At 46.4% G+C, this 19,966-nt stretch overlaps 1 protein-coding gene across 6 annotated transcripts in view; it reads left to right on the forward strand.

Moving 5' to 3' along the window:
- The window catches only part of PRDM11 (PR/SET domain 11), a 52,313-nt gene that overhangs the window by 2,056 nt on the left and 30,291 nt on the right, over positions 1-19,966 (forward strand). For all 6 annotated transcript variants that reach the window (XR_008746122.1, XR_008746121.1, XR_008746123.1 and 3 more), the window contains exons 2-4: positions 17,086-17,204; positions 17,757-17,860; positions 18,785-19,047. Coding sequence is in view for 3 of the 6 variants with exons in the window: in XM_055797692.1 (XP_055653667.1) it covers positions 17,086-17,204; positions 17,757-17,860; positions 18,785-19,047 (486 nt within the window). In the remaining 3 variants the exon portion in view is untranslated. The remainder of the gene's footprint in view (positions 1-17,085; positions 17,205-17,756; positions 17,861-18,784; positions 19,048-19,966) is intronic.

A 19,966-nucleotide genomic window follows, 5' to 3' on the forward strand; every position in this document is an offset into this window, starting at 1 on the left:
AATGGGAGGAGAACTGGCAGAACCAGCTTAAAAAAAAATACTGACCTGACCGTAAGAAAGGGCTGTTTTCCAGCGCTGCAGGTGTGCGTGGCATTTTGTTGAGCAGCAAAGGAGCCCTCGCCCCAAATATCCAGCAGCCCCCTGGATCCGGTGCTGCCAGCAAGGTGTGTTCCCCATGAGACTGGCAAAGCTTGAACACGGTGCCTGGGTTGGGCTTCTTGTTCCCCAAGTTTCTGTTTGTGCAATCACCGAGGTTATAAGCAATGGAGGTGGAAAGGGAAATGACTCTTTTAACTTTCTAATGTATTGTGTATAAACCCCACAACAGATAGCTGTGCATCCCTGATGGGGACAGTGTGTTTTTTGTTTTCAAGTGCAAGTTGCAATCAGAAAGTATTCAGGTGATGTGCGCTTGCTTCTTGCAAGGGGTGCTTCGACCAAAGGTGCTTCTGCTCTAGAAATAATAGTTTAGCACGGGGCTGAGCGACGCAGGGCTCTTGAATCACGTGCAGTCTGCAAAGGGTTCAAGTGTGGGGGCTGTTGGCGTAGCGGCGGAAGGACTGTGCTAGCAGAGGAAAGGCTGGTTAGCTGAACCACTCACCCAGGAGGGTTCAAGGTCACTGCAGGAGATGCTGAAGGTTGTCCTGGCTCTTGGCTACATGCTGAGTTGACTGATCCCATTGCACTGCGGAGCAGCAGGACCAGGGGAAGCTGCTGTTCCCTCCTGCCTGGGAGTTGTGTCAAAAGCTGCTGCTCCTTCTGGCTGTCCGTGGGACGTGAGGGAGGACCTGCAGCTCCCAGCTCAGTGCTGGCTTTAGTGCGGAACTTGCTGGTTTCAGCAGAGCAGCCTGTTGCTCCTCTAGCATCTTTGTGGACCATGCATGCAGCACCGTGCTTTCTGTGGCAGTTTATGGGGGACTCTGTCACTGTGAGCCTTACTGATTGCTGGTAGCAGTTACTTCCGCTTTTTTGACAATTTAAGGGGGAGGATTATTGTGAGGGTAATACCTGATATTAAATAATGAGGACAAAAGCAAAGATTTGTCTGAAACCTTACTTTTGATGTATTGAGGCAAGGTCAGTCAGTCTTACTGGGATGGTGTGGGGGCAGGTTGTTCGCTCATATTTCTTGCTGGAAAGCAATGGACCTGCTCGAAGTGTGTAGGACGTGGGTAAGGTTGTGTGTCCATGAACACTGCAAGAGGACCCTGAAGCGGGAGGGATGCTCTGATGCAGGATCTTTGCAATCGGGGGGCCACAAGTATTGCAGTGAGTGGAAGGTGCTGCCCTGAGTCAGGAATCAGAGTAAAGTATGTATATTGAGGAGAAAAACGACAAGTCCAGGCAAGAGAGGTCTTTGGTTTTTTAATAAGGAGTACCATGTATGCTTTATCCTTCTGATATCTTTTTTAATATTCTTTTTTCCTTTTGTAACTTCTGTCTCATGTGGGTTAATTCCCAAGCAAAGTCGTGGGTTTTTGAGTCATGTCCTCCCCTTTCCCTGTGTCCTTTTATGCAAGAGAAGTATGTGCTTTTACATTTCTGTTCTTAATGTTGCTGTTAGCAGGGCCTCTCTCTTGCTGGTTTGGCTATATATGCTACTAACCATTTCCAGAGCTCTTAAAATACTGCCTAATGTTCATGACATTTTGGAGTAGCATATTTAAAATTGTTATTGCCAATCCAGTGTTGTTGGCTTGTGTATGAAAATTTACATGGAAAAACTAAGCATAGTCCCAAAGACAAAATACGTTGTTGGGGGGGGGGGGGGTTTGTGTGTTTGACAATCAAATAGTAATACCGTAGATTGACTGGGGGACCCTCAGAAGGAAGAAATAACCTGCTAAAACTTGATCTGAAGATACGAGGCCAGGTAGATGTAAGAAGCAATAAGTCTTGTTCCCAGTGGCATGAGTACAGGTGGGAACTTTTGATGCCTACTTTGCACTGTGAATGTGTTTCTGAGACCTGTGAATCATAGAATAGTTTAGGGTGGAAAAGACCTTTCAGATCATCAAGTCCAACCATTAACCTAGGACTGCCAAGTCCGCCACTAAACCATGTCCCTAAGTACCACATCTATGTGGTTTTTTAACACTTCCAGAGAGGGTGATTCTACTACCGCCCTGGGCAGCCTGTTCCAATGCTTGACCACCCTTTCAGTGAAAAATGTTTTCCTAATAACCAGTCTCATCCTCCTGTGGTGCGACTTGAGGCCGTTTCCTCTTGTCCTGTCACTTGTTATCTGGGAGAAGAGACCTGCCCCCATCTGCCTACAGCCTCCTGTCAGGGAGCTGTAGAGAGCGATATGATCTCCCCTGTGCCAAAAGGTCTCCCCTGTGCTGCCTTTTCTCCAGGCAAAACAATCCCAGTTCCCTTAGCCAATCCTCATCAGGCTTGTGCTCTAGACCCATCACCAGCTTCCTTGCCCTTCTCTGGACACACTCCAGCACCTCAGTGTCTTGAAGTGAGGGCCCCTAAACTGAACGCAGTATTTGAGGTGTGGCCTCAAACCATGAACAACCGGTTTTCCTAAGAAAGCCAAAGCAAGCAAACATCGGTTTTATTCCGCAGATTGGATTGCAGTTTTGTGGCCTTTTAAGAAATCTGGAGTCACTTGGACATGTATCTGGGTACTCTTGATGCGTCTTCTTGCATCAGCATTGAGTTCTCTGATTTGGGCTCTCACCTGAGCACAGGTCCTTTGGGCTCCAGGGCTGAGAGCTGCTTGAGACACAGGCATCGCTGGTGGAGGAGGGTTGGCCAAAGGGCAGCAGTCCTCCCAGCCTGCCGCTGGGCAGCCCTGCCGTGGGATGCTAGCTTTGCCACTCGGCATCTTGCCCCCTGTCATGCTTGTGGTGTATTTCATCGCAAGCGCTTCTGTACAGCGCTTCTACCTGAAGCCCTGTGGTAGAGGGTGAAGTTTCTTGGACCAGAGCTGTGCAGCTGCAGACTGTTCTGGTGCACCCTCTTGCACTGACCTCTGCAACAGTGAAGTAAAGAAGGCTTTAATTTCACAGGCTTTTCTGTTCTCTCTGTGACCTCTTCTCTGCTGCTGAAGGTGTTTTTAAATAAAGCCTCTAGAGCAGTGGTCCTTCTAAAGCTGCGTAGTGAAATCTTGCTTTTCAGGAATCCTTGCTAGTTAAACTTGCCCATGCAAGTGGATTCCAGTAGCAAGTCTAACCTCCTAAAGAAAAAGCAGAGAGGACAAGTTGAAAGGCAGGTTTGTGTCACCTTGCATGGCATCTTTAGAAACAAGGTGAGGGAAAACTGCTTCAGAAAGGGCGGAAGTTTGCAGGTGAAAGGTCAAACAAAGAGTGATGGAAAATGCAAGGCAGTCCTGTGGCTTCATTGTAAGGTGGGAGCAGCCAAGGTCAGTGGAGAAGAAACCTGGTGAAGAGGGCAACACAAGCATCCCATGCTAGAGAAATTTTTTTTTTAATAAGTGCCATGTGATAGGCACTAATAGAAAAGACGGGAGGATTGAGAGCAAGTAGGGAAAAAAAGCAGAAATGAATGTGGTAAATTTTGACTTGGCATCTAGAATCACGTTTACAATGTGGGTTTTCCAAGGTCTAGTCACTGTCCTCACCGTATAGGCTTTGGACTTCAGCTAGACTCGGTGAGGGTGGTGCTATGGCGTTTTTCCTCCTTCCATCCCAGACTTTGCACATAAATGCAAGAACCTGTGTTTCTGCTGAGAGACTGTCAAGCAATTAAAAATATTGACACTTCAAGGTTTGCTGTTGTGCTTAGTGGTCCATTTGTGTGGATGGCTTGTATCCTTGGGAGCTGTTCAAAGGCCTCTCTCTGCAGCGCAGGGAGGTAGTACTCTGGCGTTTCAGACTGAACTGTTTCTCTGCAGTCAGAAGGTAAAAACATTATATGTATAATTTAAGGTTTAAGCTGCAGAAACTGGCAGCCTCCTGAGAGAGATCAGTAATGCATACTGCAGAAGACCGCTTCAGTGCAGTCCCTTGGTCACGGACAGCCATCAATAAGGGGCCCATCAGAAGGGTATCATAAGCAAAGTCGTCCAATTTGAGCACACTCTGATAAATGGATTCGTTTCTCTGCTCCCTTTCTTTTCTCCTCCTTAAACTTAGGCTTTCTTCCAAGGCCAGTTTTCCTTCAACTGTAGTGACTCCTCTTGGAGGAGGGGCTGCTGTTCCAAAGTCAATGTGGGTGTCGAGCCCTGCTGCTGCTGGCACTGCCGGTGGCTCAGCAGGGCTGCCTGTGCTGCCATCAGCTGGTGGATGGCTTTTGCCAGTGGAAGCTTGACCATGAGTACTGGGGTGACATATGAGGATAGAGTGGTGAAAGTGTATGGGAGGTGATGTGAGGGATTATCTCATGTGGCAGCTCTAGAATTGCTTTAATTAGCTAGCCCTGAGAACCGGTGGTGCTCGTGCCTTGTGCAGTGGGGAGCCAATGCACTGAGCATCCTTTGCTGGTCCCTGAGCCAGGTCATCCTTGCATACTGCAGCACACTGGTTCCAGGCTCCTGAGTGTGGATCAGGCCACCGTGGGCACGCAGCTCATCTGGTCCCCTGCAGACACCCCTTCAGGGTGTTTCAGAGTGTTGAGGGCTGGTAATTGGAGCTAATGTTGGTCAGGGACATCAGCTGTTTCCACGCTAATAACAAACATGAAATGTTGTCCAGTACATTCCTTTTCAGTACAATTAAGTTTTATTTTGAAGTTGTATCATACAAACTGTGTCATAATATGCTGAGTGGAGTTAAATGTGGTCCTTCAACTTCAGACTCAGAACAGCTGAGCAGTATAAGTGTACATAGCATCTTCCTTGAAAGATGTCATAAGTTTGACTGAGGTTACCTTTCCACCCCTAGCATGTTCTTCTTCACACCCTTCATTTGGATAAACCTTAAATTCCTCATTGTGTATATCAGGGAATTTAGCCTTTTTCGTTGTTTGGTGCTTTTTGTTTGTTTGGGTTTTTTTTTTCTTTTGCTCTGAGGCTGCTGGAATATTTCATGTGGTCTGCTGCTTTTTTTAAATTTGAGACCTTTTACTTGGAAAGGCTAATGTGAATGTTAAATATGCCAGTTTGTGGAGACTAGTCCTTTTATCCCTTCAGAGGAAATTAAAACATTTGGAAACTGCTGAAGAAAAAATCAATACTGGTGACACATGAACATACTTTTGTGAACAATAAAATATGTTCTAGAGTTGTCATGTGTGCACACCTATGCATGCAGACTATCTTTTTTGAGCTCAAGTGAGATCAATTGGCTTTTGAAGAACAGAAGCTTTTTAATTACTGAATTTCTTTTCGCTTTGTGATTGGGAAGAGAATTTATGTATGGTATATGTGTACGTTGCTTTGCTCCTTAAGAAATTTTTCCCAAATCATGTAGTGAAGGTGCACTGGTACGTGACCCTCAGTGCAGAATCCTACTAGCTAACGCTGCATTGCTGTTGCAAAGGCAGTACCTCCAGAAAGATGGATCCGCTTACTGTATGTCCTAGACGTGTTGAGAGCTAGCACCAACTAAATCAGATGCTAACATATCCTCTTTAGGTCTGACAGACTTAACTGGTTGGTGGTTGGTGGTTTGGTGGTGGGTTTTTTTTTAGCTAGGTCTCGTTCTGTAGTCAGGTGTTGACATGCTGCTTTTGAATTCTCTTAGGGTAGCTGGTGAACTTCTGTAGGCTCTCAGTGACCTGGATACGTGAAGTCACTGTGACGTGCTCCTTGGTTTTGGACTAGAATCGCATGAGTTCTTGGGCTTTCCATGCTTCTGCTAGTAAGTGTTTTTAAAATGTGCGTAGGGTAGGAGAACCAGGTATTTCTGTGCAACCCAATACCTTTGTGCAGAAGACACACTTGAGGAGTGGGGATTGAAGGAATGGGCCAGAAGTGCTTGGCCGCTTCTGGAAATTTTTTTCGTAGTTCACTGTGTTAGGATATACAGGGTCTGAACACCCCTCTCCCTTTATGGAAGGGAATGTGCAGATCAAATGGTGGTGGTGGTGAATTCAGCACACGGATATCTGATTTCTTGGCAGATCTGACATTAGGAGTATCTGGACTGCTGCCTGCCCCAAGGAAAAGGGGGTCGGTATGACCCATGCTCAGCCAGCACTCATCCAAGTGTGTAACATGAGCCCCTAACCCGCAGACAGATTTCCCAGCCCTGAATAATGTCCTGTTGTACTGTGAGATCTTATCTCCATAATGGACTGCAAGAGGGTACAAATGAGGAGAAATAAATATGGCTGTTCTTTTTGCTTCCTCTGCATTTTGTGGAACAGTTGATTTGTTCTAGTTCGGCCTGGTGTGTGTGTTTGTGCTTTTAAAGGACTGAGCTAGTTTATTAGAATTTTAGGAACAAATGAAAATACAATTTGCTCCTACCATCTCATATCCCTCCCAAGTATTCTTTCCCTTTTTACTGAACAAGTAAGAAGAAAGAAGCTGCTTGAGTGTCCTGAAGCCCAAGTACAGTGAAACCACTGTAACAAAAAATACCCCAAAAAAATTTACAAAAATGAAAAATTACGAGGAACCATTATGTACCATCCTTCAACAGCAATGAACAGATGCCAACTGGACAAATGGTACTGAAGCAGGATTTTATCTTCATTTTGGATCTGTACCCACAAGTCCCAATTGAATGGAGATCCGCATGCAGCTGAGACTGCCTGCCTAGAGGTATTGGTGCTGCTGAGGCTTTACAATTTGACATTAGATTCCTGAAGCCTTTGAGTTGGGTGGTGGGAAGGGGCACTGCTCAATAATCAGAGTCCAGAGGTCTTTTGAAGAGGTGGGGATTTCTCATCTGCCTTTGGGATAAAGGGCTTTGGGTTGTGATTTGGAAGTATGCGTAAGAAACTTTCTGTCATGTGGCTGTATCAAGGGCAAAATTGTGTTTTGTTGTTTGTGCTTTTTATGTTATAAAATTTAAGGTCAGTCTTAGAAAAAAACACCATGTTTATAAAGGCAGACCAGCACTTGGTTGTCGCTGTTGAGTGCTTTGTTGGCTTTGTGCAGGGGAAGGTTGCTCTGGTGAAACGCACTGAGCTTTCTGACTTGGTGGGGCAGTTTCAATTTCGTGTGTAGCTTGGCCATGGATTACAGATGTGTGTGCAAGCCTGTCCATCCCGTCAGTCCATCCTGTTGTGTCCTCTGACACCACTAACATTCACCAGTGGAAGGAGACAAGAGTACTGCAGGTAATCTTTGGGTTTTTTTTTAAAAAAAGGAAAGGCTGTAACTTCTAGAAGAGCATTGAGTGAAAGGCCGTCTTGTTAAAAGATGGATGTGCTCTCTAGAGGGGCTAATTTAGACACTAAGGAAATATCTGTGGAGCTGATTGCTGGCTGGGTGCCAGTCACTGAAGGGCACCGGAGGCTGAAATGCCAGGCAGCGCTGGTAGTGCTGGCACTTCAGCCCATGACGGTTGGTTGTATGAATTATCTCTCTGCCTTCCAGCTAATTTTATCCTGTTGATTTTTCATGAATCATTTCCCATTTCTGTGGGTTAGAAATTAAAGTGGAGGTTTGCTGGCCAGAATAGCCACATCTGCTATTTAGAAAGTAGTGTCTGGGGTTTGCTTCCTACCCACCCCCACACCTTCCTTTCCCTTTCCCTTTTTACCTCTGTCAGCGTTCAAGTACGTGAATCACTGGTGTTGCTCACCCACAGAAATTTTTAGGCTGGCCAGCCTACACAAGTGCAGGGGTCCTCTGGATGCACATGAGCTCATGGTGGGCAGCTGGGCGGCGGCGGTGGTGGGCACAGGTGGGTGCTGAGTGCTATGTGGCAGGGCACCGGGCACACGGTGAGGCTGGCAGGACTCAACTGGGGAGTCTTGGATTTCCTGCATGTGCCTTATAAAACATTAAAGGCACTCCAGTGTTTTTTCTCAGCACGGCAGAAGAGCAGGAGTGCTGTGGTGACCCTGCCTGCCGCGTGCCTACCAAGTGCTTCCTCACTGCAGCTTTTTGTTTCCCCATGGGTAAGAGCAGGTCATTTAGTCAGTAAATTCACATCTCTGCTTTCTATAGAACTATCTGTGTGATGAAAAACCTAACTTTTTGAGACCCAAACATAACTTACCTTTGTGGAGCTGTGTGTGCTTGTTTGCCATGGAGGTTGCCATCTGGGCCAGCAGAAAGGAAAGGCAAAATTGATAATCCAAAAGTTGAGCCCTATAAGTAGGTATCCAGGGACCCACGTGGGAGTTGCGTAGCATGAGTCCTGTGGGTAAGCGAAGTCTTGCTGGCAGCTCTGCTTAGGAAAAAGCATGTTCTCTTGAAGCAGAGTGGGTACTGGGTAAACGGGAGGAGGTCTCTAGCTTGCTGATGTTCATTTTTAATCAATCTGGGTGGATCACAGCTAATCCAAGAGACTGGAAGAGTGATTGTTTTGAGATGGTTCTGAAAATTGCTAAGTGGATGGCTCAGGAAATGATAGGTTGGGTAGCATGACACCAATCCTGGGTAAATAAAAAGTAATTCATGTTTGAAACTTGATGTCATGCAGAGTGTCTTGTACTCCTCAAACAGGTCTGATTTTGTTCTTTGACATGCTTACAGTTGGTTTAAAGAAAGATTCATAGACATGATATACTTAGGTATATAAGGCAGTTGACTCAGTGCATGAGAATCCAATTAATATCTAATGCCAAAGAATATCAATAAAATACAAGTGGCTTAGGAAGTGAAGGTAGTGATTGATAGAGTCAGCATCCAATAAATAAACTGAAGTGTCAGTATAAACAGTAAGGAGGATGAAGGATACTCTAAGCTAAAGGACAGTATTAGCACGCTAATAAATCAACTGTTTGTAGATTAACTTCAAGATGAACGTAGAAAATGTTTTTTTCAGTGTCAGAAGATCAAGGCTCTGGCACTGCTGCCTTAGACACGGGGAGCAAATAATTCAGCTATTTTAAGCTAGAGCTCGATCATTTTACAGAAGACTCTCCGCAACATGATATGTGGAGACTGTGTTTTCAAAGAAGTAGACTCGATGACCCTTCCCTTCAAATGAGGGGAAGAGAGAAGCCAATTCTGCCTGACGCTTACTCAGTGATGCAGAAGAAAGCATGACTCACCATTGGCCAAATGTGTAGATGAAACAAGTTTGGTGAATTGTAGCTATTCATAGGGTGGAACGAAGTAACACAGTTTGTTTGGTAAATGGAGCCATTGAAACAAAATAATTTTCATGCAGACAAATGGAGAGTTATAAACCTGGAAAGGCATGCCCCGAACATGATCTGCAAAGGGGGGTTGTGTCCCAACCAGTCCTGTGTGAGAGAATGTGGGGATCAGAATGGGCAGGCAGCTCTGGGGAGTTTCTGTGTCAGGGCCTAGCTGGGAAAGATAACTATGATTTGGACACGTAACTGGAGAAGTCATGAATAATAGGGGTGAGGAGGTAGCTTTGTGCCTGTAACTCTTTACATTTACTTCAGACTCAGTCTTACATCAGCATGGCTTTCTGGTGCCAGCATCTTCAAGTAATGTAGCGAAGACTAGAAGAGTTACATAGAAGGATGTTGAAAATTGTTGGAAAGCTGGGAAAATAATGCATGGGTGCATATCCAGGGCTTTGCTATCTCTGTGTTTTTATTCAGTGCTTATCACTATTGCTTTCGGAAGACCTTTCAGTAGTGTCTTAAAGGAACAAGGCTTACATCTGCCAGTTGGTTGTACTCTTATTCTATCCTTGGGGAGAAAAATGTTGGTGGAATAGCATGTTGGTTTAGTATGAGGGTTTTTTATCTGTTTGTTTTAACTTTACAAATGTAGGTATATATTTATGTTGAAGAAGCCAAAGGCAAAAAGTGCAGCTGGCAGTCCTGACCAAAGATGGTGAGGTTTGTTACAGCCATTAACCTGGGAAGCAATTCTTTCCATTTGCTCAAAGCAGTGTCCCAACATGCTGGGTATTTCAGCCTTTCTCACCGGATTGCAGGGCTCTTTGAAAGAACTGCTGCCCAGACCGAGAGGTTCACATACTCTTTGTCCGTGACGGGGATTTAACAATTGAAATGTACTCTGAAGTGTTGGCTTCTCTTCCCCTTGCTAGGCTCAGATGGAGATTTTTTCCTGTTTGTAGGGTAAAGGTAAGGGCATGTGACATATAGGGGATCAGCCAGGTTGACCTAATTCTCCTTTCTACCCTTAAACTGTGAATCTGAGATGAATGCAGGGAGCCAAATGCAGCAAAAATTAGAACTTCCCAGTTTAAGGGAATTATTTTTAATATATTTAAAAAATGCATGTCACATACTCTTTTAGCTGCAGTAAGTGGCTGCCTTGGCTCTGTGGCATGCTGTACTGTTTCAGAGGCTTTTAGGCTCTATGGGAGCTTTATGTTGTCAGCATCCTGCTGGGTTGAGTCCTTACTCAACACTTAACGTAGAGAAGTTGTGCCAAATAATGCCCAGTTTGCAGAGGCTTGTGCTGATCCATACTAGCTTCCTACTCCAAGATCAACAAAGGGCAAACGCTCCTGACTGATCATAATGTGGAATTTTGTGTCAAATCCTGTAAAGTCAGCAGCATTTTCCACCTTCACTAGAGGCCACCAAGACAATTTTAAGGGATTATTTCAGATGTCCTTTTCCTCTTCTCCCTCTGAAATGTGTCTGTCACGAAGTAGATCATGGCAGGTTTTGATGACGTGTTTTGCCAATGAACCATGTAAGAGTGACAGTGTGAGCGCATCTCACATCCATTTGAAGTGACAGGAGGAGTTTCAGGTTGGCAAACAGGAATTTCCCAGTCTCCAGCCTGTCTGCAAGCAGAATGACACCAGGAAGTTTGTGTTGTGGCATCCCAGTGCTGTTTGTCATGTCAGTTGCTGGTCTTGAGCAAATCTTTGAAACCACTGGGAACTCTCAGCCCGCCCTGCTGTAAAATGGGTTTAAGTCTCGTGATTTTGAAGCTTGTGCTCCAAGTTTCTTCAGAAAGCTGCAGCAAAACCGGTGGTGCTTTCAGGTGTCTTTCTTGTAGTCCTGGCCTTCCTCAGTGTCTTCAGAATTCAAAACTCAGAGAAAATGCTTCATACTTCTCTTCTGGTGAATTCATGGCTATCGACTGTAGTGGTGTAATTGACAATGATTTAAACAAGTCCTAGTTGCAGCCCATGCTGCTCAAATCCTGCATCATCCATGCCCTGTAATTTTTACTAAGTTTGAATTTGTGACTGCTCCAGCTTGTCTCCAGCTGTGCAGGCTGCATTCAGCACTGCTCTGTGGTTGTCAGAGAAGAGCCCTGGCCTTGCATCAAGGGAGGCAGGTCGTCAGGTCTTGCCCTGCCACCAGCCTTCACCATGCCAGGATGCTGCTCTGCTGCAGATGGAGGACAGCTTCACCCATGGGAGTGTCATGCTTTGGAGTGGGGGAAATTAAGCCAGTGTTGTGGCAACTGTCACGGCAAAAGCAGTTTTCCCAGTCGAGCATGGGGTTAGTATGTCTGTGGACAGTGGTCCTCTGAGCAAACTGGTTCTCTCTCTTATTTTGTGGGATGTTTCAGTGTTTGCATTGGCTGCCAGCGTGAGCTGCATAGCCAACTGGTACTTCATAAAGTGACTTGAAATGGTTGGCATGGCCGAGGACCTTGGTAAGGGAATTCATGTCGGGAAAAACAGTCAGCTTGGGTCTTTCGTGGCTATTTGGAGGGGAGCTCAGAGCCTTGAATGTGCTGCTTTATTCCCCCTTCTCAGCTCGTCAGTAGCTGACTGTTCTGGATTACTAGTTCTGTTAATAATATGCAGCTATAGAAAAAGCGTATGAATTCAAGTCCGTCTTTCACCATGGGCCTGTACTTCAAAATGTGGTACAAGCTATGCAAGATCGATCTTAAAAGAAGAGGGGATGACCTCCAGAAGGCTGGCAGTGAGAAACTGAGTGAAGGAGCTGTGTGCTGAGGAGGAGATGGATTCCTATACAGCTGCTTCACATGCAAGAATGTCCCAATCTGGGAAATGTGCCAGTAAAATGTAAAATTAAAGCTCTGTTTTGGAGGCTGATCCACACAGATAAGAGTCTGTGGCTGTTAACTAATAACTACAAGAGGGGCAGTGATAAAGGTGGCATACTTGAGGATGGGAATTCACAGGTTCATTTGTGCTTAACCCCATTTGGATGTTTTTTCCCCACTTTAGAGACTGACAGCTCAGATATTCTTGTGTTTTCTACTTCTCTGTGAGCAGTATGGTAAAGCCACTGGAGTATTTAGCATGTCATGCAGAAACATGGCAGGTCCTTGCGTACTTTGTAAAGAAAAAGGAGAGGTTATATGGCACCACTTGTGAACCCAGGGATGCCTCTTGGGATTTGTAGTGGTCACATTGGTGTCTTGGGCCTGCTGAAGACCTTTGTGCCTCATACCATGACTGCTTTTGCTGTCCAAAGGACTTGATGTCGTGTGCAGACAGCGCCGGGATCTTCACAGCATCCCTCTCACTTAGGGATTGTCCTTTCTGACACCCTGCCAGGACTTTGCAGTAGGCTCTGTTTGCACTGACATTGGGAGGACTGAGTGTCCTGATGGGCACAGGGACATGCACATAGGAGGTCGAGTACCCCCTTAGAATACCCTCAGCAGTAACTATGGAGTCTGCTCTGCTTATGCTTACATGGTGCTTCTCCACATCATCTGAAATCTTCAGAGGATCATCATATTTAGGTGTTAGAACAAACAGAACTATAAAAATTGCCCAATGCCCCCAAAACAATAAAGTGGAGGGAGTGAAAAGTGCAGAACGTGAACTAGACTCTTGTAATTGTGGAAAACTGAAGCAAGAGGAGAAGGGGCAAGGGCGAGAAACTAATGGGTGGTGAAATTAGGAAAAACTAAAAGCAGCTTTAAACACATCAGAAGCTAAAATAATCCTAAAAGCAGAGTCATCTACTGATGTCTGGAACTGGAAAAATGTCAAATACTTTTTTTCCTGTAGCTGGTGGATGGTACCAGTTACAGCAGCAGCATAATGCTCTCTGTTGTAGTAGTAGCATGGGAGATTACCAAACAGCAGCTACTACAGCAGTACATTTTTAAGTTTGCTGTTCTTGCTAACTTGCATCCAGGGATTTTAAAAGAACTGGCTGAGCAGTGCTCTCTGAGCCATAAATGCTAATTTTAAAAGAGTATATGTAATGAGTTAGACTGAAAAGAATGCTGTGTGTTAATCATAAACAAATAAGCTAATATGAAGTCTAATCTGGACAAACTAGAATACTAGGCTACTTTCAGTCTGATGTTGGTGTCCAGTAAAATAGTGTAATAGCTGATAGGGATTGGATTGGTCATGATTTAAGGGGGTGTTAATTGTAATAGCAGTCTGTACAGATTTTTTTTTTTTAATAGGTCTTTTTCTAACATGGTGTGGTTTTCTGATGTTGCTATAATTTTGCTTGATAAAGGTAAAAGTGTTGATGTATCTTGTTTGTTTAATGCACTTGAAGGTGTGCTACGTTACCAGGATAAGCAGCTAGAATGATTCAATGTGTCACACACTGTTGGAGCGGGTCTGGAGGAGGGCTGCAAAAATGATCTGAGGGCTGGAGCACCTCTGCAGTGAAGAGAGGCTGAGAGAGTTGGGGTTGTTCAGCCTGGAGAATAGAAGGCTCCAGGGAGACCTTACTGCAGCCTTTCAGTACTTAGAAGAGGGCTTGTAAATAACATGGGGGCAGACGTTTTAGTAGGGCCTGTTGCAATAGGACAAGGGGTAATGGTTTTAAACTAAAACAGGGTAGATTTAGACTAGATGTTGGGAAGAATTATTTTTTTTACAGTGTGGGTGGTGAAACAGGTTGTCCAGAGAGGTGGTAGATACCCCATCCCTGGACACATTCAAGGTCAAGCTGGATGGGGCTCTGAGCAACCTGATGTAGTGGAAGATGTCCCTGCTCATTGTGGGGTTGGACTAGGTGACCTTTAAAGGTCCCTCCCAACCCAAACTATTCCACGATTCTAGGAGTAAGTGAAAGCCTGACTAAATGAAAGGTCACAGTGTGACACCAAAAGGGAGAGCCATTGCTGATAGTGTATTTCTAGTAGTGTCAGCTGGGAATTGTTTTTTTTTACTTGATGCTAGTCAAGATGTGGGTGTTGCTCTTTTCTCCCAAGTAGCAAGCGACAGAATGAGAGGAAATGGTCTCATGTTGTGCCAGGAGAGGTTTAGATTGGATATTAGGAAAAATTCCTTCATCAAAAGGGTTGTCAAGCATTGGAACAGGCTGTCCAGGAAAGTGGTTGAGTCACCATCCCTGGAGGTGTTTAAGGGACATGTGGATGTGGTGCTTAGGGACATGGTTTAGTGTTGGACTTGGCAGTGTTAGGTTTATGGTTGGACTCAATCTTAAAGGTCCTTGCCAGTCTAAATGATTCTATGATTCTAAGGTTGTCAGTGTCCTGGAGGAAGACACAAAGTTAATTTGGATTACGTTTGTGGGCAATGCAAAGTCTGGGCAAATCGCAAGTAATGAAAAGAGGCAAGTTAGTGGTGGAGTTGCGATCGTGTGCGTACTGGCTGAGACAACAAAAGAGTTGTGTGAATGTTTCAAAACTGGGCACCTGGCTGCTGAGCAGGTAGGAGAGCTGGCAAGGGGTGTGCAGTGGCCTGTTGCAGGAGCTAGAGCTCTTATGGCAGCACGGCAGTTCACCAAACGCTAAACCCCAGCTGTGCACAGTGACCAGGAGGTAAATGCAGTACTTGGATGCAAACATGGAAATCCTGAGGAGGGCCAGGGAGGTTGTTGTCTCTGTGCAAGGTGCTGCTGCTGTCAGTGCTGGAGTGCTGTGGCCTGTGCTGTGCAGGGATGTTGCTGATAAGTTGGAGGCACTTCAGGGAGAACCATGAAGGGAGGGCTGCAAAATGAGCCATACAGTAAAGTGAGGAGTTGCATATGTAAAATAAACACTGGATTTCTTTTTCTTTTTTTTTATTTATTTTTTTTTTTACCCTTGTCTTGGTGGTGGTACACTGTAACTTAACCAGGAGTTCACTGAAGGAACCCCCGTGGCCTGTCTTGCATAGGAAGTTAGACTGCACCATCATAGGGTCTCTCTCACTCTGTAATTGAGGAGTCTCCACGAGGAAGGAGTGGGAAAGGAAAAGCCACTGTCTCCTCAGAGACAGATGTCTCCATCTCTTCCTACTGAAGCTTTGGGGATGTGGGTGTTTTAACTGCAGGTGCCCTGTCCTTCAGTTTTCCAAAATGGGTGGCTTTTATGACTGAGAACGTCTGCCCTGAAGCCAGCATCTGCCTATCCTGTGTCAGCTCAGGCCCCACAGATAACCAGCTCTGGGGCAGCACCCATCTCTTCTTGTTCCTTAACATCTTCCCCCTCTATCATATCAGCTGCTGCTTTTTCCCTCCTGAGCTCCTCTACTGCAGACTTTTCAGGAAAGACTTTTCCTTCTTCTCTGGTAAAGGCAGGTAGCCTCTGCCTGTAGCACTAGCTGGTGCACGGGGACAGGCCTGGAGAGCTTCCCTCTGGCTCCAGAGAGTGCAGACCAGAGGCTCAGGCTGCCAAAATAATGAGCCCTTCCTTGCCCTTAATATTGCTTTCCTTCTGACTGACTGTGGGAATTCTGAAAGAAAATGTGTCTTGTTTTGGGCATCTTGAAATGGCTTAAAAGTGTGTATGTTTGCATGTATCTAGTTGTACTTAGGCTGAGGCTTGGCTTTCAGAGAACTATATGAATATTAACTAGTGCTTTCTTGATACAGGCTTGATAAAGGTCTTTCAGGCTGCACATTGGCGTGTGAGAAGTCAGGCTGGAAAAATTAATCATTTGTCCCCTGGCACAAAGAGGAGCCACAGAGGCTGGGAATAATATTCCTTCTTGCTGTAAACAGGCACAAATGCAGACCAGACTTCTGTGGTGCTCAGTCCCATACAAGCATGTGTGTAATAAGAAAATTCCTGTTGTCAGGGCTTTGTGACCTCAGAACATGAATTTTGGGATGTCCAGAACTGAGTTGTGATGGGGATGGGCTCTTCCACCAGATCACCTGACAGAAGGGGTCTGATTAGCTGCTGAGGCGGCTATGCTGGGCACTGTGAGTATGCAGTGTAACAGAGCATGCCAGTGGACAGCGGACATGGAAAGGGGGCTTGCAGGAGATTTCGTGGGGAGCAGTTGTGGGCCTGTCTGATCTGGTATGGTGCCTGAGAGCAGCCTGTTTGTGTGTCTTGGGGGAAGTCTTAAGATGAATGCAAGAAAGAGATATGTGATGCTCTGCTTTATTCCTTGTTTCAAGCAGGGATGCTCTGAAGCTTAGCAGCCGTTCCAAAAATCCTAGTATTAATTAAACCGATTCTGAATTATCATTTGCCTTACCAATATTTGGTCTTCAGCACCAACCTATGATGGGGGAAGGAGGGAAGTACTATTGTTTTGGAGCTTGCTGTCCTTGGACATCATTAAGTGGTTCCTGGCTCTTGTGTTGAGCTGAGGGAGAAACATTTTCACTACTGCGGCTTGTGTGCCAGAAGGGTGGTGGTAGTTCAGCTCTGGTCTTCGCAAGAGATGGAGAGCATGACTTGTGCAGTTGCGGTGGAGTCCTGCAGGTGTTTGTCAGGTGTGTCTGGGGCACACAGAAAGCTTCATCTGCAGGGTTGTAGTAAACTGCGCTGTGTTCCCAGATGGAGACTGGCATATGTTATAGTCATAGACAGATCCTGATTCATGCCACAGCCTGCGTTCCTCTTCCTTGTCGTTTTATCCCCAGAGACCTACTCTGAGTAGTGGTGCTCCATGTTTCCATTAACACATCCCACCCATCCATCTTAAATTCCACGTGCAAGGTTTCTAAGGGGCACTGTGGAGCGTACTTCACATTCCCCGTGCCTCTGGTTGCTCCATGTTGTCTCATGCTCTTTACCTGACCTGCAACTGAGCTGTTCTTTCCTTCTCAGCACAAGAAAGGGGTTCCACATGCGTGCGGTGTAGGCGCCCTGGTGCATGACGGCGGCTCGTGGTGCCGGGAGGGAGCCTGCTCTGCTGGCCTTGGCCTGGCCTGGGACAGGAAGGTTCTGATTTCCTGGCTGCTCATTTTTTCCTCCTACCTTCCTTCATTTTTTTTCAGAACATGAGTGAAAACTTGAAGGACTGTTTGATCCAGACCCAGGCTTCCTTAGGGGAAATGGTGACGATAAAAACAGAGACCTGCTCTCCGTGCCGGGACCAGGAGTATGGACAGCCTTGGTACGTGACTGATCTTCAGCCCAGTGTACTCCAACCCCCTTCTCTCCACCTTCTCCCCAGTTTAAAGTTGGTTTTGAGAATTATATGTGCAATTCTCAAAGCTACTACAATGCTCCCCTGTGAGATCTGCCTTGAGGCGTGTGACAAGGGTGGTCATGGCTGCTGTGTGCGCTAGTTCATGTGAGGTGCGCAGTACTGGCCTGCCTTGTAGGCAATGCCTTGCATTGACGCCTTGAGCAGCACGTTCCTTGGGCTGTAGCAGGGAAGCCATGCCTGTCTGCTGCTGGGAGTCACCTCTGCCACTCTTGTGCTCAGTGTGGGACATGCCAGGTGTGGAGGTGTTCCAGCTGAAGCCACTACCTGCTGTAGGCTTTGGCATGAAAACTTCTCAGGTACCAGCTTGTGGCAGGTTGGATGGCAAGTTGAATCATTTGTTTGCTGCTGGTGTAGGGACTAAAGGAGTTGGTCAGGCCCTGCTGCCTCCGCTCCTCTCTGCATGCGGTCCCAGTGTCTTTGTAGGTTATTGTCATTTTTCTGTTGTTCCCTCCCCAGCTTTGGAAGGCCTGACCCACAGTCCATGGAGGTGGAGCCCAAGAAACTGAAAGGGAAACGGGATTTGATCATGACCAAGAGCTTTCAGCAAGTGGATTTCTGGTGTAAGTGTTTTGTGAGTGAGGGAAAAGCAGCGCTACTGCTTGTATAGACTTTTGCTCGGCACCCTGTCAGTTTGGGGTGGGAAGCTGGGAAGAAAACAGCCAGGGACAAATTTGTGTGCTCTCCTGAAAAGACCAGCACAATTGATATGGAAACTGTTGTACAAAAGCAGCTTGTCCATTGTGGGGCTATGTAGCAGCAGGGAGGGAGGTAGAAAGCGTGCTGGAAACGTGAAAATGTGCATGGGAAAACCCCAAGGGTTTGCAAAACCCCAAGGCTTGAATTAAGAAACTGTGAAGGGAGCGTTGCACAGATCACAGCTCTTTCCACGCATGTTCAGGGAAAGAAAACTGGTGCTGGTTACATTTGCATACCTACAAAATACCAAATTGTAGGCCCGAGTGCCTGTGTGGACACAGGGCAAGTGCCTGAAGATGCTTGTCTCTCTCCCAAGCACAGAATGAAGGCTGTATGATGAGGGTATTTGTTTTCAGGGATGCTTTATTTTAGTTCCCATCTGCTTTGTGGGGAATCAAACATTTTGGCTTGAGGATGTTCCTACAAACTGGGGATGTGCAAGGAGCCCCCAGCCTCTGTCTCTGCAGACAGTGATGGAGCCTTTCCCTGTCCTTGTAGCTGTCAGTGGTGAATCTGTGTAGGGTACCAGGGCTCATGCAAGTACAGGCATTAGGCAGGAATGGATTGGGGCAGGCCCTTGCTGAGAGATGTGTGGCAAAACAACTGAGCAGTCGGTGAAGTGCCTGTGTGCCTGGAGGTTGGGCTTTGGGGAGGGGGCTGAGCCAGGCCTGGGGGATACTGGGGAGCTGGGGCATGCTGGCCTTTGTGTTGTGCGTCCTATGAGCTCTGTGAGCCTGTACAGGCATCATATCTGACCACTCTAACTCCTGCTTCCCTCACACCCGCAGTCTGCGAGTCCTGTCAGGAGTACTTCGTGGATGAGTGCCCGAACCATGGTCCCCCAGTGTTCGTGTCTGACACCCCGGTGCCCGTTGGCAACCCTGACCGAGCAGCACTGACCATCCCGCCTGGAATGGAGGTGGTGAAAGAGCCCAACGGGGAGAATGATGTGCGCTGTATGAATGAGGTGATCCCCAAAGGTCACATCTTCGGGCCATATGAGGGGCAGATCTCTAGCCAGGACAAGTCCGCAGGATTCTTCTCGTGGCTGGTGAGTGACATGTCTCCCCAGCAAAGTGATACCCCCGCCATGCAGCTCAGGGCTGGGGGACTTGGGGGCCTGTGGAGCCAAACCTCAGCAGTCTTCCCCCTTCTCTGAAGATCTTCTGCTGACCCACAGGGGCAATAGGTGAACATTGACCTACCATAATTATTAGCAGCATAAGGGTATAGATAGATGAAAGCAGACTAGGTGCCATGGCACCTGAGTTTGGTTCACAGCTGTAGGAAGCAGAGCTTGCTTCTCCTCTCCCCCTTGCTGTGTCTTCCATCCGCCCTCAACCTTTAGGGCTCCTCCAGTACCTTTCTCTGCTCTGGTCATCATTTTGAGGACAGAGGAAGGATCGTATCTAGAGATTGCAGAGCTCTGTTGTGGGTCTGCAGCAGTCCTTCCCAGCCTGCTTGAGCAGAGCAGGTGGCCCAGGAGGCCAGGAAAGAGGAGATCCAGTCCATCAGGAACTGATCTACATGCAAACTCTAGCACCAAACTCTTTATTTTTTTTCCCCTAGTACTACAGGCCTTGGTTAGCCTATGAGATAGAGATGTCACTAGACCAATGGATATTAATTTTGAGAAATGAGATGTGGGACTTGAGTTATAGGTGGGAAAAAATCGAGAGCTGCTGATACAAAATACTGGTCATGCTTTCCTGTCTGTAAAATAAATGTGTGTCTCAGCCCTGTCCTGAAAGGGAAGTTCATCTTGTGTATCTCAGAACTGCTAACAGTCCTATCAGCTGCATCCATAGTTGTTTGTTATGGACATTTGTACATAGGAAAATGCCTCTTAATCATTTCAGAGTAACTTCCACACACACGTCTGGGGTAGCAGTCTGTAGTACTAGGAAAGCTGAGATTCATGGCGTAGAGTTTCATGTCCTGACTTAAGGCTGGAACTGAAGCAGTGATTT

The sequence above is a fragment of the Falco peregrinus genome, chromosome 1 (genome assembly GCF_023634155.1).
Source record: "Falco peregrinus isolate bFalPer1 chromosome 1, bFalPer1.pri, whole genome shotgun sequence".
Taxonomy (NCBI): Eukaryota; Metazoa; Chordata; class Aves; order Falconiformes; family Falconidae; genus Falco; species Falco peregrinus.